Source organism: Nymphalis io, chromosome 12 (assembly GCF_905147045.1).
Source record: "Nymphalis io chromosome 12, ilAglIoxx1.1, whole genome shotgun sequence".
NCBI lineage: Eukaryota > Metazoa > Arthropoda > Insecta > Lepidoptera > Nymphalidae > Nymphalis > Nymphalis io.
In genome coordinates this window covers 731,410-745,460 of record NC_065899.1, presented here as the reverse complement: position 1 = coordinate 745,460, position 14,051 = coordinate 731,410, and the positions used below count along the sequence as shown (strand labels likewise).

General features: G+C 39.0%; 1 protein-coding gene across 4 annotated transcripts in view; it reads right to left on the bottom strand.

Annotated features, from left to right (window-relative positions):
- LOC126772153 (intermembrane lipid transfer protein VPS13A-like) overlaps positions 1–13,325 on the bottom strand; it is a 58,041-nt gene extending 44,716 nt beyond the window's left edge. For 3 of the 4 annotated variants that reach the window (XR_007669628.1, XM_050492337.1, XM_050492339.1), the window contains exons 1-7: positions 13,151–13,325; positions 8,562–8,721; positions 7,526–7,926; positions 6,723–6,934; positions 5,858–6,032; positions 1,607–1,880; positions 969–1,212 (exon numbers count right to left, since the gene is read on the bottom strand). Coding sequence is in view for 3 of the 4 variants with exons in the window: in XM_050492337.1 (XP_050348294.1) it covers positions 969–1,212; positions 1,607–1,880; positions 5,858–6,032; positions 6,723–6,934; positions 7,526–7,926; positions 8,562–8,702 (1,447 nt within the window). In the remaining variant the exon portion in view is untranslated. Of the gene's footprint in view, positions 1–968; positions 1,213–1,606; positions 1,881–5,857; positions 6,033–6,722; positions 6,935–7,525; positions 7,927–8,561; positions 8,722–10,489; positions 10,543–13,150 lie in introns of those variants that run through there. The other variant, XM_050492338.1, reaches the window with a different exon arrangement.
- Between the last annotated feature and the right edge of the window lie 726 nt (positions 13,326–14,051).

Genomic DNA, 14,051 nt, shown 5'->3' with positions numbered 1-14,051 from the left:
CACATGTGGCAGATTTCAGTGAAATTAGACACATGCAGGTTTCCCCACGATGTTTTCTTTCACCGTAAAGCACGAAATGAATTATAATCACAAATTAAGCACATGAAAATTCTGTGGTGCTTGCCCGGGTTTGAACCCACGATCATCGGTTAAGATTCACGCGTTCTTACCACTGGGCCATCTCGGCATTTTTTGGTCAAATTGTATAATTGTTTGCACTTTTCAATCATCTCATCATCATCTTTCAGCCGAAAGACGTCCACTGCTGGACAAAGGCCTCTCCCAAGGATTTCCATTTTGGCCGGTCTTGCGCTGCCCGCATCCAACGGCTTCCCGAGACTCTTTCTATGTCGTCGGTCCACCTTGTAGGGGGCCTGCCCACGCTGCGTCTTCCGGTTCGTTGTCGCCACTCGAGAACATTTCTGCCCCAGCGGCTGTCAGTTCTACAAGCGATGTGCCCCGCCCAGTGCCACTTTAATTTAGCAATTCTTCGGGCTATGTCGGTTAATTTGGTTCGTCTGCAGATTTCATCATTTCTGATTTGATCACGCAGAGAAACTCCGAGCACAGCCCTCTCCATTGATCTTTGGGTGACCTTGAGCCTTCTTATGATTATTATTTCTTATTTTCAATAAGCCCTGGTGGTAGGGCTTTGTGCAAGCTCGTCTGGGTAGGTACCACCCACTCATCAGATATTCTACCGCAAAACAGCAATACTTGATATTGTTGTGTTCCGGTTTGAAGGGTGAGTGAGCCAGTGTAATTACAGGCACAAGGGACATAAAATCTTAGTTCCCAAGGTTGGTGGCGCATTGGATATGTAAGCGATGGTTGACATTTCTTACAATGCCAATGTCTAAGGGCGTTGGTGACCACTTACCATCAGGTGGCCCATATGCTCGTCCGCCTTCCTATTCCATAAAAAAAAAAAAACACAATTATGAATTAATTATTTGGAGTTCACTTACCGATATACTGTTTCGGCTTATCTTGCCTAGGAGCCCCTTCAGCGTAGCCTATAAGCTCACACACTTTCTTCCTTTCAGGGCTCGACAAGTGGCTCCAGAGACTTTTACATCTCTCTGTCTTCACGCAGAGCTCCACCCGAGACTTGGTTTCTGTATCAGAGTCACTATCGTAATCTGAGGTCGGCCTCCACCAATCGAATTCCGTTTCCACAACATCTATTCGGTCCGGTTCTTGACTCAATAGCTGCGGAAACAAGGTTATCGTAAATATATACTTATATCATGTAATATATATATATATATATATATATATATGTGTTCGATGTTAATTAGACTACGACAGTGTCTTAATGTGTCAACCTTAGATATCTATAATTTTATCGATCATAATAGTTGGCACACATGTATGCATTTTTTCACTTTGTTGTCTCTCGTCGCTAGATAGCGCTGCAGCACATCAATTTTCAATACAGTTATAGTTAACTGATCAGCAATGTCTGCTGTGTTTTGCTAATATTACTACATATATTAGTTACATTAAATCCATTGATATTATAGTTCAGAAGTTTCGGTATATAAACATTTACTATAAAATGACTAACTTGTATATTTTCATGAGGCCTTAACGATGTACTTACTTCAAACTTCGCCTGCTCCCTCGCGATCACCACAGATATGATCGGAAGACTGTCCTCGCACTTTTGCAAATCTAATTTTAACTCGATATCATTTGGACTTCTTAGAGTACTCTTATATGTTTTCTTGTAAATATTGTAATTCTCTCTGTGTTTTTTTATGGCAGTCCAAGTGTAAGGGCGAACCCGTTGCTCAACCACCACATTGTATGCATAACGCCACCATTTCTTAACGTCTTTTAGAAGGGGAATCCCAGGATGGAGATGCCTATACTTTCTACGGAAGACATGTTTATGTTAATACATTTTAATAATAATTAAATATAATTACATACCACAATTTTTTTTAACATTTCATTTTCAACAATAAATCCGAAATTGTATTCGGATTTATTGTTGAAAATTTCATCCGTGCAGTGACGGAGAAAGAATACATTTCACTGCCCCTCTCTTTCCCATGGGTGTCGTAAGAGGCGACTAAGGGATATCTGAGCGACCATCTGCTCATCTGGTGGTAGGATGCTAACATCCGCCTGGCCTGTTACCACCGTACGCATGGTGAAAAACTCGTGAAGTGGCTTGCAGCCGCGTTTCGAGGTCAGCCAGCGTACAGCCAGAGCCCGAGCGAGTATTGCCGCGATGGGTGTTGGTCCGGTTGGAGACGGCTGTTGAACCAATGCCGGGGGAAACTGTATTGACCTGCCGGTCAGGGAGACCCGAAGAAACGGCTGTTCCGCTGGCCGCCCGTGGCATAGTACAGGGGCCCGAGCGTGCCTAACCAGCTCGTGAGGCTGCCCCACCAGGCCACGCATAATCTTGGGGTGGACCGTCGTGCCGGTTGGTGACCGGTAGGTGGGGTCCCGGCGGCCACTTCCGGGGGGGTTCGGGGGCCCTTCCGTCCGGCGGGTCAGTGTATTTTTCCTTTTGGCAACCACTTGGGGAAACACGCCTCCACACTTTGCCCATCCCTATCGTGGCAATACATCGCTCGCTTCACGTCTCTTTTCCATTTAATTTCTCCCAAATGGCGCAACAAAAAAGAAATAACGGTCGTACAGCGGTGCTCACCCCCACCATACCCTCGCTGTTTGAGGTCGAGTTCTCTAACATCCGAGGACTCCACACTAACCTTAAAGCTGTCCACCACCATCTCGAGACAGCACGGCCAGCAATGTTGTTTCTCACGGAGACACACTACTTAATTATCCCGGCTACACGCTTGAAGAATCCTTCAAAGCGAAAGCCGGAGTATGCTTGTTCGTCAGGACGGATGTTTGCTGTCACCGACTGCGCTGCTTGGAGGACCCCTCCTTCTCCATGTTGGTGGTACGTGTGGACCTGGTTCGTCAGAGCCGAGTCTACGTGTGCCTCTACAGATCCCACAATGGTGACTTGGAGACAAGCCGATTATTTGACCATCTTAGTCGGGTGGCAGATGCTGCGCAAGAGCAATTTCCTAACGCGGAATTGGTGTTTTTGGGGGATTTTAATGCTCACCACGAATCCTGGTTGAAATCCCTCAAAACTGACCATGCTGGAAGGACTGCTCATGCTTTTGCTCTCACACATGACTTGACCCAACTGGTTGATCAGCCCACCAGGATCCCAGACATTGATGGGCAAGCACCTTCTCTACTGGACCTTCTGCTGACTTCTCACCCGGTGGAATATCAGGTTGTGGTTCAGGCTCCTCTTGGCTCTTCGGATCACAGCCTTATTTCTACCAGAGTGCCACAGGCCAAGCTGCCGCCACTAGCGGTATGCAAACGTCGCGTTTGGCACTATAAGTCGGCGGATTGGGACGGTATGCGCGATTACTATGCGTCGGTCCCTTGGAAGGAACGTTGCTTCAGTGGGAATGACCCGACAGCTAGTGCCGCTGCTGTTGCTGGCGAGATCATGCTGGGAATGGAATACTACATTCCTAGCTCAGATCTCGTCAGTAGGAGTTCGCGTAACCGTTGGTTCACTCGTGAATGTGCCGATGCTGTATCATCTAAGCAGGCGGCATATCGCAAGTGGATCAACGGCTGTATTAGCGGGGCATCTAACATTGACTCACTGAAAGCAAACTATAATAAAAATTCCAAGTCCTGTAGAAAGGCATACACGAGAGCGGATGCACAGCGCATTGTACAGATTGGTCATGACCTTGTTTCGCATCCGTAGCTTCTGGCGTCTGACCAAGTCTGTGCAAAACAATTTCTGCCAACCTTCGCTGCCACCGCTCAGAAATTCGGACGGATCGCTAGCTCTCAGTCCACAAGAGCAAGCTGATCTCCTGGCTAAACTCTTTGCCGACAATTCCGTCATCGATGATTGTAGTGCGCTGCCACCTACAATACCTTCATGTGGCCTTACGATGCCTGACATTAAAATCAGGCAACGTGATGTGCGTGCGGAGCTGCAATCACTTGATGTACGGAAAGCTAGCGGTCCCGATGGAATACCAGCCATAGTGCTGAAGAAGTGCGCAGCGGAGCTGTCTCCTGTGTTAACGCGCCTGTTCCAACTTTCTCTCTCTTCGGGAAGTGTGCCGGAGGCTTGGAGAAGAGCTAATGTGCAAGCGGTTCCCAAAAAAGAGGATCGGTCTGACCCGGCAAATTATCGGCCAATAGCTATCACCTCAGTACTTTGTAAGGTGATGGAACGGATTTTAAACAACCAACTGATCCATTACCTAGAAGATCACTGTCTAATTAATGATCGTCAGTACGGGTTTCGACCAAAACGGTCCACAGGTGATCTTCTAGCGTACGTAACACACCTCTGGGGTGAAGCTATCGACAAGCATGGAGAATCGTTGGCTGTCAGCCTCGATATCTCCAAGGCTTTCGACAGGGTCTGGCACAGAAGTCTTCTCTCCAAGCTACCGGCATATGGTCTGCCTGCTCAGCTATGCACCTGGATTGCCAGCTTCCTACACAAGCGTAGCCTTCGTGTTTTAGTAGATGGTTGCGCTTCACAATTCTATGTAGTGAATGCTGGGGTCCCCCAGGGATCTGTGCTATCTCCCACACTCTTTCTTTTGCATATCAATGATATGCTCTCCCTTGGGAACATACATTGCTATGCAGATGATAGTACAGTGCATGGTGGATACCACGGACGCGCAGTGGCTGGGCGGGCGGAAACTGAGGAGAGGCGGGAGAATCTTGTCATTGAACTCGATAGGACGTTAGAGCTCATCGCCAAATGGGGCTCTGATAATCTTGTTGAGTTTAATGCCAAGAAAACACAGGTATGCGCTCTCACGGCGAAAAAGTCAACATTTTCCCCTATTCCCTCCCTCTGTGGTACTCCGCTGGTGATGCAAAGCAAAATCGCCATGCTGGGGATTGACGTTCGCTGCGACCTTAGTCCAAGGGATTACATCGAGGCTGTTATAAAAACAGCTTCACGGAAACTCGGAGTTCTGAACAAGGTGCGGCGCTTTTTCACGCCACAACAACTGTGCCTGCTGTACAAAACACAGGTACGGTCTTGCGTGGAATATTGCTCGCACCTTTGGGATGGCTCCGCTAAGTACCTACTTGAGGCCTTGGACCGGTTGCAGCGACGTGCCGTACGCATTATTGGCGACGTAAAGGTCACAAACACCCTTGAACCTTTACAATTGCGTCGTGAGATAGCAGCACTGAGCGCTTTCTATCGACTGTATCACGGCGAGTGCTCTGAGGAATTATTCTCTCTAATTCCTGCTTCCCCCTTCCTTCTTAAGTCCACGCGAGCTGGTTCTCGATGTCACCGCCTAACTGTGACATCAATTCCATCGCGAACAAAGAAATTTGGCAACTCCTTTCTTTGTCGCACTTCCAAAAAATGGAATTCCTTACCAGCTCACGTATTCCCCTCCTCTTACAACCCGGGTTCCTTCAAACGAGGCGTGAAGAGGCATCTTGCGGGACGGCAAGGCGAAGGCGGCTAGTGCAGAACGTTTTTCCCGTCTGTACTGGCCGTCGTCGCGTTTGGACTCTACTACCGCTTACCATCAGGTGGAGTGGAGTCATTTGCCCTCCCGGCGATATAAAAAAAAAAAAAAAAATGTAGAACATTGCGCCGGACCGTCTTCCACCCATCACCATGGGTACCACCCATCAGTTATTTTATTACCAAACAGGAATACTCGAAGCAAATATGGTAAGACTTACATGATGTTTTCACTTCATAATACTCACGTGTCATTCTCATTAGTGAAGGTCACTTACTATAACATAGCACGTTCCTCTTCTGTCTGATATTAAAAAGACTAACCTATTAAGTGTGATCCTCTGAAAGGAGGTGAGCAAGTTGTCGATGGAGAGATATTGTCTCCTGGAGAATTGCAGCGCACTGTCCTGTAACACTGCGTCCAAGAGTAAACGCGGCACCCTCGGCTCCCCTGACCGGTTGATGATGACCTTCACCTTGCAAGTGACTGGTTTCAGTACTAAAAAGATATTTAATTATTAAGCAAATGGTAATTTTACAATATTAAATTAAAAGTTACTATCATCTATATTCTACCGATAATGAACAAAAAAACTCAGTACTATTTTCCAAATACAATTAGATTAATGTAATGGGTTATTAAAATTATTTCATCTATCAGTTGAAAATACAATTAAACGCATTTTGTTTGTTTAAGACATTGCCAATATAAGAAATATTAACCATCCCTTATATCACCAATACCAACAACCTGTTTAGAATATTTGATGAGTGGATGATGGGGTTAGCCCCACGGGCTTGCGTAAAGCCTTACCACTAACTGTTAATATACGCAAATATGTTCCCCATATCATATGTCCCTGGCGATATTATTAAATAAGAAACCATAGTTTTTTTTTAACTTTTAGGTACAATACGTCTTCGAAAAATTATACGTTAATGGCGTATATTATGTTTCACTATAAATATTTCCACAATCAAACAATATACAAATAACTTCAAAAAATATCCTATAACTTTTTATTAAACCCAGGGTTGGCTTAATAATTTCAAAACTCAGATCTTGGGTTACCAATCTCTAGACTAGACCAACAAGTCAGTTTTCAGAAAAATGTTCAATAATGTCGGAAAAATGTTCCTCATCTTGACTGGCAGGAGCCTGGTTATACAATAAAGGTTCAATACTTACAAAATTCAAAGTCCTCGTGATGCATGGAGAATTTGTCCAATCCTGTAAGCATATAGTGCTTCCAGTTGTAGTACTGCATGGGGGTTATGTGAGCTATCTCCACGTCATCGAGAGCGGTCGCTGTCGGATTCCAATACAAAGATAATGACTCGACACGCATCATCTGGTACACGGTAGATGCATTTGCTGTACTCACTGACGGCTTCCATTTGCTGGAAATTGGAGTTCAGATTAGAAGAGATATTTTTTAACGGTATATAAAAAGTATGTCCCCGCCGACATGCAGCGAACTGCTTCGCTAAGTTGCAGTTATTGTTATTCGTATATACTATATAAATATACAATATTTTTGACGAGCTGATTGGCGTGGTTGGTAGATACCTGCCTTTCATACCGAAGGTTGTGGGTTCGATTCCCACCCAGGACAGACATTTGTGTGTATGAACATGTCTGTTTGTCCTGTTTCTGGGTTTCATTATCTATATAAGTAAGTATTTAAAGAATAGTATATGTAGTATATCGGTTGTCTGGTTTCCATAGCACAAGCTCTGCTTAGTTTGGGATCAGATGGCCGTGTGTGAATAATGTCCCAGGATATTATTATTAAATATACAATATCATATAGAGTACTATATATGTATTGTGTATCAGAAAATATTTGCAGTATGCTGCTTTGGCACAGTCACTAATAGTTTCGAATGGATTAGGTTTATCTGAATTATCATATATTATATATGTTTATTAATTTTTCTTCGAAAATTCACAGTATAAAGTAATTAAGTTGCAATAAGTGATATTAATACCTGTTCGTTGTCTCAATAGAGAGACTTTGCAAACACAAGCCGCAAGCCAGCGGCCCGTCCTTGGAGCTGATGGAATCCTCGTATCTAACGTGGACATTTCTCACATAAATCTGTAAATTATTCACAATGGCCGTAAAAAGGTTCTCGAAGAAATTCTGTGGCCCTTTCAATACTTCACTTTCAGCTTCTAAATCTTGCAGGATTTTCCTCTTCGCGGCCCTCGTGAGCCTTTTCTCCCTCTCAGGATCGAAGTAACTGTTGGAGATCGCTGGTCCCACGAGGATTAAGACATCCTCGATGTGGACGATCACTGGCTGGGTGTAGAGCCCCGACCATGGTATTTGGAGGTTGACTTTACCTATCGTTCCGATCTTCACATCGATCGGTAAATCTAATTCGTACTGAAAATTATTGAAAACAATTATTACAATTACGCTCTTACTTATAAATTTTGTATAATGGTATTTAAGTAAACACTGATTCGTCTCTTTCTGTTATCATTAATTTGAAATTCAAAAGAAGAAGACACAGCATTGTTTAACCAATCAAAACCTAAACACCATTTATAAGCTACGGCTTTACCGATATTGATCACAGTTCATGTATTGCTAAATCTATGCGAAATAAATAAAGAAAACATTAACGACACTTAATGTAAATACATCGAATTGAGTAAACCAGAATTTTTTATCAATCTTTTTTTTATTTTATGTTCATAGGTCTACAAAACAAAATGACAATCAAAAAATTTAAATGATTACATTTCTCTTGATGTAGACATGACATGCGTTTTTGATTAAGTGCGAAAAAAGCGTCTATTCTGTGACAGCAACAAAGACCTAAGCATGTATTATAACTGTTAATATAAACAATGTATTCATGTAACATGAACTGACAAGATTTCTAATTCCGTAGCCACTGGAAGTTTAATTAAAATTATGTAAATTTTCAGTCAAATATTGTTACTAAAAATATTTTTAGCTTAATATTCATTTCATTAAACAAAAAAGTAAAAAACAATCCATAATGTCCTCACCAAAGCCTCAGGCTTAAGTTTGAGATCAGTGAGATTGACATTCCCGGAGAAGATGCCCACGTTCAGATTCTCTGTGTCAAGGTCCTGCACGTACTTGCCCAGCAGCCGATTAAGGATACCAGCCACTGCGCCTTCGAACATGTTGCTTGATTTTCGTTATCTGCGAAATAGAAACTATATTTATCAGGCATTTGAACCTGCATCCCTTGGTGATAGAGCTTTATGCAAGCTCATCTGGGCAGGTACCGTACCGATCATTCATTACATATTCTACCACCAAACAGCAATACTTAGTATTGTGTTTCGGTTTAAAGGTTACTCACAATTCAAACTGGAGCTGGTAAATTACAGGTGCTAAGGACATAACATCTTAGAGACCTTAGAGGTCAGTGGCGCATTGGCGATATAAGGAATCAATACTAATAGTGTAAATGCGAAGATAACGCTGTCGACGCTTTCACGGCTAAACCCCGGGAACAATTTTTACGAAACTTTTTATTGAGCAAGCTTTAACCCCAATAAAGGACATAGGGTAATTTGTTACACAATACTTGCCTATCGCGCCATGCCTATCCCCCTATTGCGCGAGCGAAGCCGCTGACGAAAATTAGTTAATATTTCTTACAGCGCCAATGTATGTAGGCGGTGGTGACCACTTATCAGGTGGCCCATTTGCCAGTCCACCTATCTAGTTTATTAAAATTTTATACTAATTATGCGTTTAAGTAAATAACATTGGTTATTGAGTTTTTTCAATTATTTGATAAAATATAAGAGTTCCATTTCATGTCACCATACTGAATAATAATAAAATTAACCGAATCCCTTCCCTTAATTTTGCAGATAATGAATGTGTAATTTTTAAAAAAACTAATTTCCGCGCGTGGCTTCAACCACGTGTGTACGAAGGGACGAGGTGAATTATATTTTATGCAAATACAGAAGCAAAATGAAAAATTTTCATTTGTTTTTATTAAATTGGCACATTATTGCGTAATTTATTATAACAATACATTTAGTTATAGCCATAGACATATTTATGTCATTGCGCTATTTTAATTAGATTGGTATTAAAAATAAAAAAAAAAACTTTATCATCTATTAAATATATTTTTATAAAATAGTTAAGTATCATAGATTATAGGATATTTAGTCATTCGGAACCGGACTAGATGTATATAAAATCGTAACCCGTTACTTTGGTTTCAAACTGTGGATTGGATATCTTTCAAAACAGTGACATTTGTTGATAAATAAATAACAAAAAACACTTCGTCAAAGTAAAAATATATAACAAACTAAGAAAAGGAATAATGTGTCGGAGCTGAAGGTAATATTTACATTTAGAGAATTATATATTTTTTTTATTTTTGTTAGCCTAGTAGTTGAAATTCTTTATTTTACTTTATACCTTATTGTACACCACAAAGATTAAAAAAAATACACAACATGGATACAACCAAACTGGAAAATCTATAATCATTATTGAAAATTTGAGTTAAATATATAAATATGTTCCAATACTTTTTTTTATTGATAACACTGTTTATAACAAAAAAAAAACTGTTGACAGAAGAGAACTGAACTTTTCTATGCGCTTATAACTAATGCTTTTGTTCAATAGTTAATATTTAACCATAATCAAATTAAAGATAAATTATATTATACGTTATTAACCTATTCGTTCTTTAAATATTTATTTTGAGCAGACTTCATATAAATGAATCAGGTTAACTTATTTTCCTGTGTACCCACTTCCGATCCAATAAAATGTTGTTAATATTAATAACAATAGTTTTATACATCCTTATTAACAACTTTTTTAAATAATAATAAACAAAACACAACATATACAAAACGAAATATGAGGTAGAAAATTATTTGTCTTAACTATTTGAACACTAAAGAAATATAAAAACTTATCTTACATTATGATATGAAAACATTTGAATATCATCACAAGCGTAGCACTACACTATCCATCAATAATAATTATATTATTAATTGTAAACTTTAAACTAAAACATGTGAAGGTAGAATTAATAAAACATATAACTATAAAACTTAAAAATTTCATATTATTTTATCCTGTATACTAAACAGTGTCCACGTTTGTTGTATCGTTATCGCTATCAAAGATAAGCCGATTATCGTAAATAAATATACGCATGCACATAATACTGTGTGTTTGTAAAACGATAAAAAACTGACAGTCGATTCTGAATTGTTATAAGTATATTTAAACTAATGAATGTAATGCGACATGGATCATGACGTTAATTTGGACACAAACGCTTTCACAGCTAAGCCACTGAACCGATTTTGATGAAATTTTGTATGAAGCAAGCTTGATCCCCAAGGAAGGACACTATACTTTTACCTAACATCTCAACATCACGGGCGTAGCCACGAGCGATGACTAGTACTAAATAATATTTACGGCACTGGATTCACGGCTGTCAACGTGACAAGACGCAAAATTCTTAAAAAATACTATGTAATAATAATAAAAACATTAAATATAATATTAAAAGTTAATATATGTATATGTTCTCGTATATAATGCATTTCAAATTCGGAAATGAAATAACTAAAAAGATGAATTTACCGATGCATGTCATATTCTCTTCTCTAAGATATAGAGATAGATAAAGGGAATACATAAAGTCTCTCTCTTATTGTTATACCGAAAGCAGATTTGACCACATCTGTGCTGTGACGTAAGCAATACGTCATCAAGAACAATGCAAAGACGCGTAGAACGTTTGCATATTTATAAAAAAAAAGTTAATGATAAATTTAATTCTGAATATTGTATTCGTATCGCAGCAAGAGTGATATTCTGTAAGAACTCACTTCATTACTCATCCGTGAAATGTTGACAATCGACTTACGGTGATATAGTATTTTGATACTTGTATTCTTGAACTTTTATAATTATAACGGTCAATGTCGCATATCACATTCTGACATTTATCGCCCGTTTGCCCTTGTATTCGCCCTGCGATGAGTTTCGAGCAGAACACCCCTACTGTTAGCATAATGACGTGTCGACTCATCGAGTGTATTATTATGTTTCCGTTTTTTTTTTACCTAAACCTTATTCATGATTCGCACATCAATAGGTTTTCATGAGACTTCGGCATTGTATTGTTACAATAGTTTGTAATAAATAATGATAAACAAGGCATATTACTCGAGACAAGATTATAACAATCATAATAAAGCGCGCCATTAATATTTGATTTACGAGCAAGATATGCTTTAATTGTGTTTGATTAATTAAAACGATAATTACTGAGTTCTTCTCGGTTCTTCTCGGTAGAATCCACATTCCGATGGTGGTAGCTTTACATTTAATTTAATACTGTAACATTTGTAACAAGGTGTTAGGGCTTTGTGCAAGCCCATCTGAGTAGATGCCACCCACTCATCAGATATTCGAACGGTAAGCAGCTATACTTAGTATTGTTGCGTTAAAGTTTGAACATGGGACAAACCATTCTAAGATTGGTGGCGATCGGCGAAGTAAAGAATGGATAATATTTCTTATCCCTAATGTCTATGGGCGGTGGTGACCACTGAACCTCAGTCCATTTGCCCGTTAGCCTATCTATAGCATAGAAAAAATAACATGACAATTCAAAAGGTGCCCTTATACGTGAGTAAAAGTTATTTAATATTTAATTTGTATTTTTTTTATTTATCCTTATTTTATCTTTATTTTTTTTTTAATATCTCATATATTAGGGTTGAGTACCGGTAATATACCGGCTATGCTTTGGATTCGCGCTGTAGATATATTTTTTAAATAATTCTTCGTTATAAAAATACTAAAAATGGTTTAATTTACACTGTTTAGTGTAACAAGCAATTACGTATAATAAATAATTTTGTAGCTATGACATCTTTTTAAAAAGAAACCAATATAGAAGTTGACAAGAACAAATGTATTTAAACATACATTAAAATCTAATATATATATATTAGATTATATATATATAGATAACATGAAATATCTTAATTTGTATTTTCGAATTTATAATATTTCTTACAAATAACAAGACGTATATAAGTATGTCATTTATATAATAATATTGTCAAAGCTTTTCGCATTTTAATCCCTTCATCAAGAGATACGTAATTAAATCGTAGCTTATCTAACAAAATGTGAAAATACAACGTACGAGATAAACGAACATAATTTTCAAGAGAACAGAACGAATATTATTCAGTAATGCGTGTGGGCGTGAAATTAAAAGATAAAATCAATCAATTAAGATGAAAGGTCACGAGGCAGGCGCAATGTTAGATAATTATTGATGTTTCCATCACAAAGGACGTTCTAAAAATAGACTCAAGATCAGGGCACATAGGACCTTCGCGTTATAACAAGTACATTTCGATCAATGTAGAGATAAAAAATAATGTAAATCGAAAACCTACGCAAAGTTATGGAAACATGTTAAAATACAGCGCAATTAGTTTTTATTGCTACAAATATAATACTTATTCGAACAAATTATATGGATCTAGTCCAAAACAAATGAATAAAATGTTTAAAAATCTTAATAAATGTATTAAATTACCTGTATTTTACATGATAATCTGGTTCCGGATAACGTGTAATTCCTTCACAAGTTTTTTCCAGTGACGTCAAGGGACTCTCGGCTGGAAGAACTGGCTATTTTTGACAGGTGTTATGGAGGGCGCATGGCCGTTTTTCTCACGCATGCGCATATCTCCCTCATCGAGTTACGACATGCGGAAACCCCGTAACATCCGGCTTCGTTCAATACGTTTTATAAAATGTCGGAATAAGTGCATAGCATGTTTTTTAATTAAGTATAATATACTATTACAATACGATAATAAATAATAATACACAATTATAATAACATTCAATATGTTCATAAGCATCTATAAATATATGAAATTATGGCTTTATATTAAATATGTTCTTCGTAAAACAGGACATTCGCTCTAGGATGTTAATGTAGAAATCATATTTCTATTAATTTTACTATACCAGCTATCGCACGGGATAAATATTAGGTCCTTACATATGAAATTGGCGTTTTGTACAGGAGGAATACAAAGTCAATTTTTTTTTTGTAAAATATATATAATTAATCAAAGTATACACCGTTGTTATCTATGCACTTTTGCCATCTCATAGGTAGTTCATTGATCCCTTTACTAAAAAACCATGGGGGCGAGAATCAATAAACTCTTTGAAGGTGGTTTGGACTGCCGCATCGGAGTTGAATTTTTTTCCTTGTAAGAAGTTGTCCAAATTCCAGAAAAAATGGTAATCTGTTGGAGCAAAGTCCGGGGAGTACGGTGGATGTCGCAGACATTCCAACTGTAGCTCATCTAACTTAGTAGTTGTTTGTTGTGCAGTGTGTGGTCTTGCGTTGTCGTGAAGCAGCAGTGGCCTAGAGCGATTGAATAATCTCGGTTGTTTAGCAGCTAGTTCTTCCTTCATGG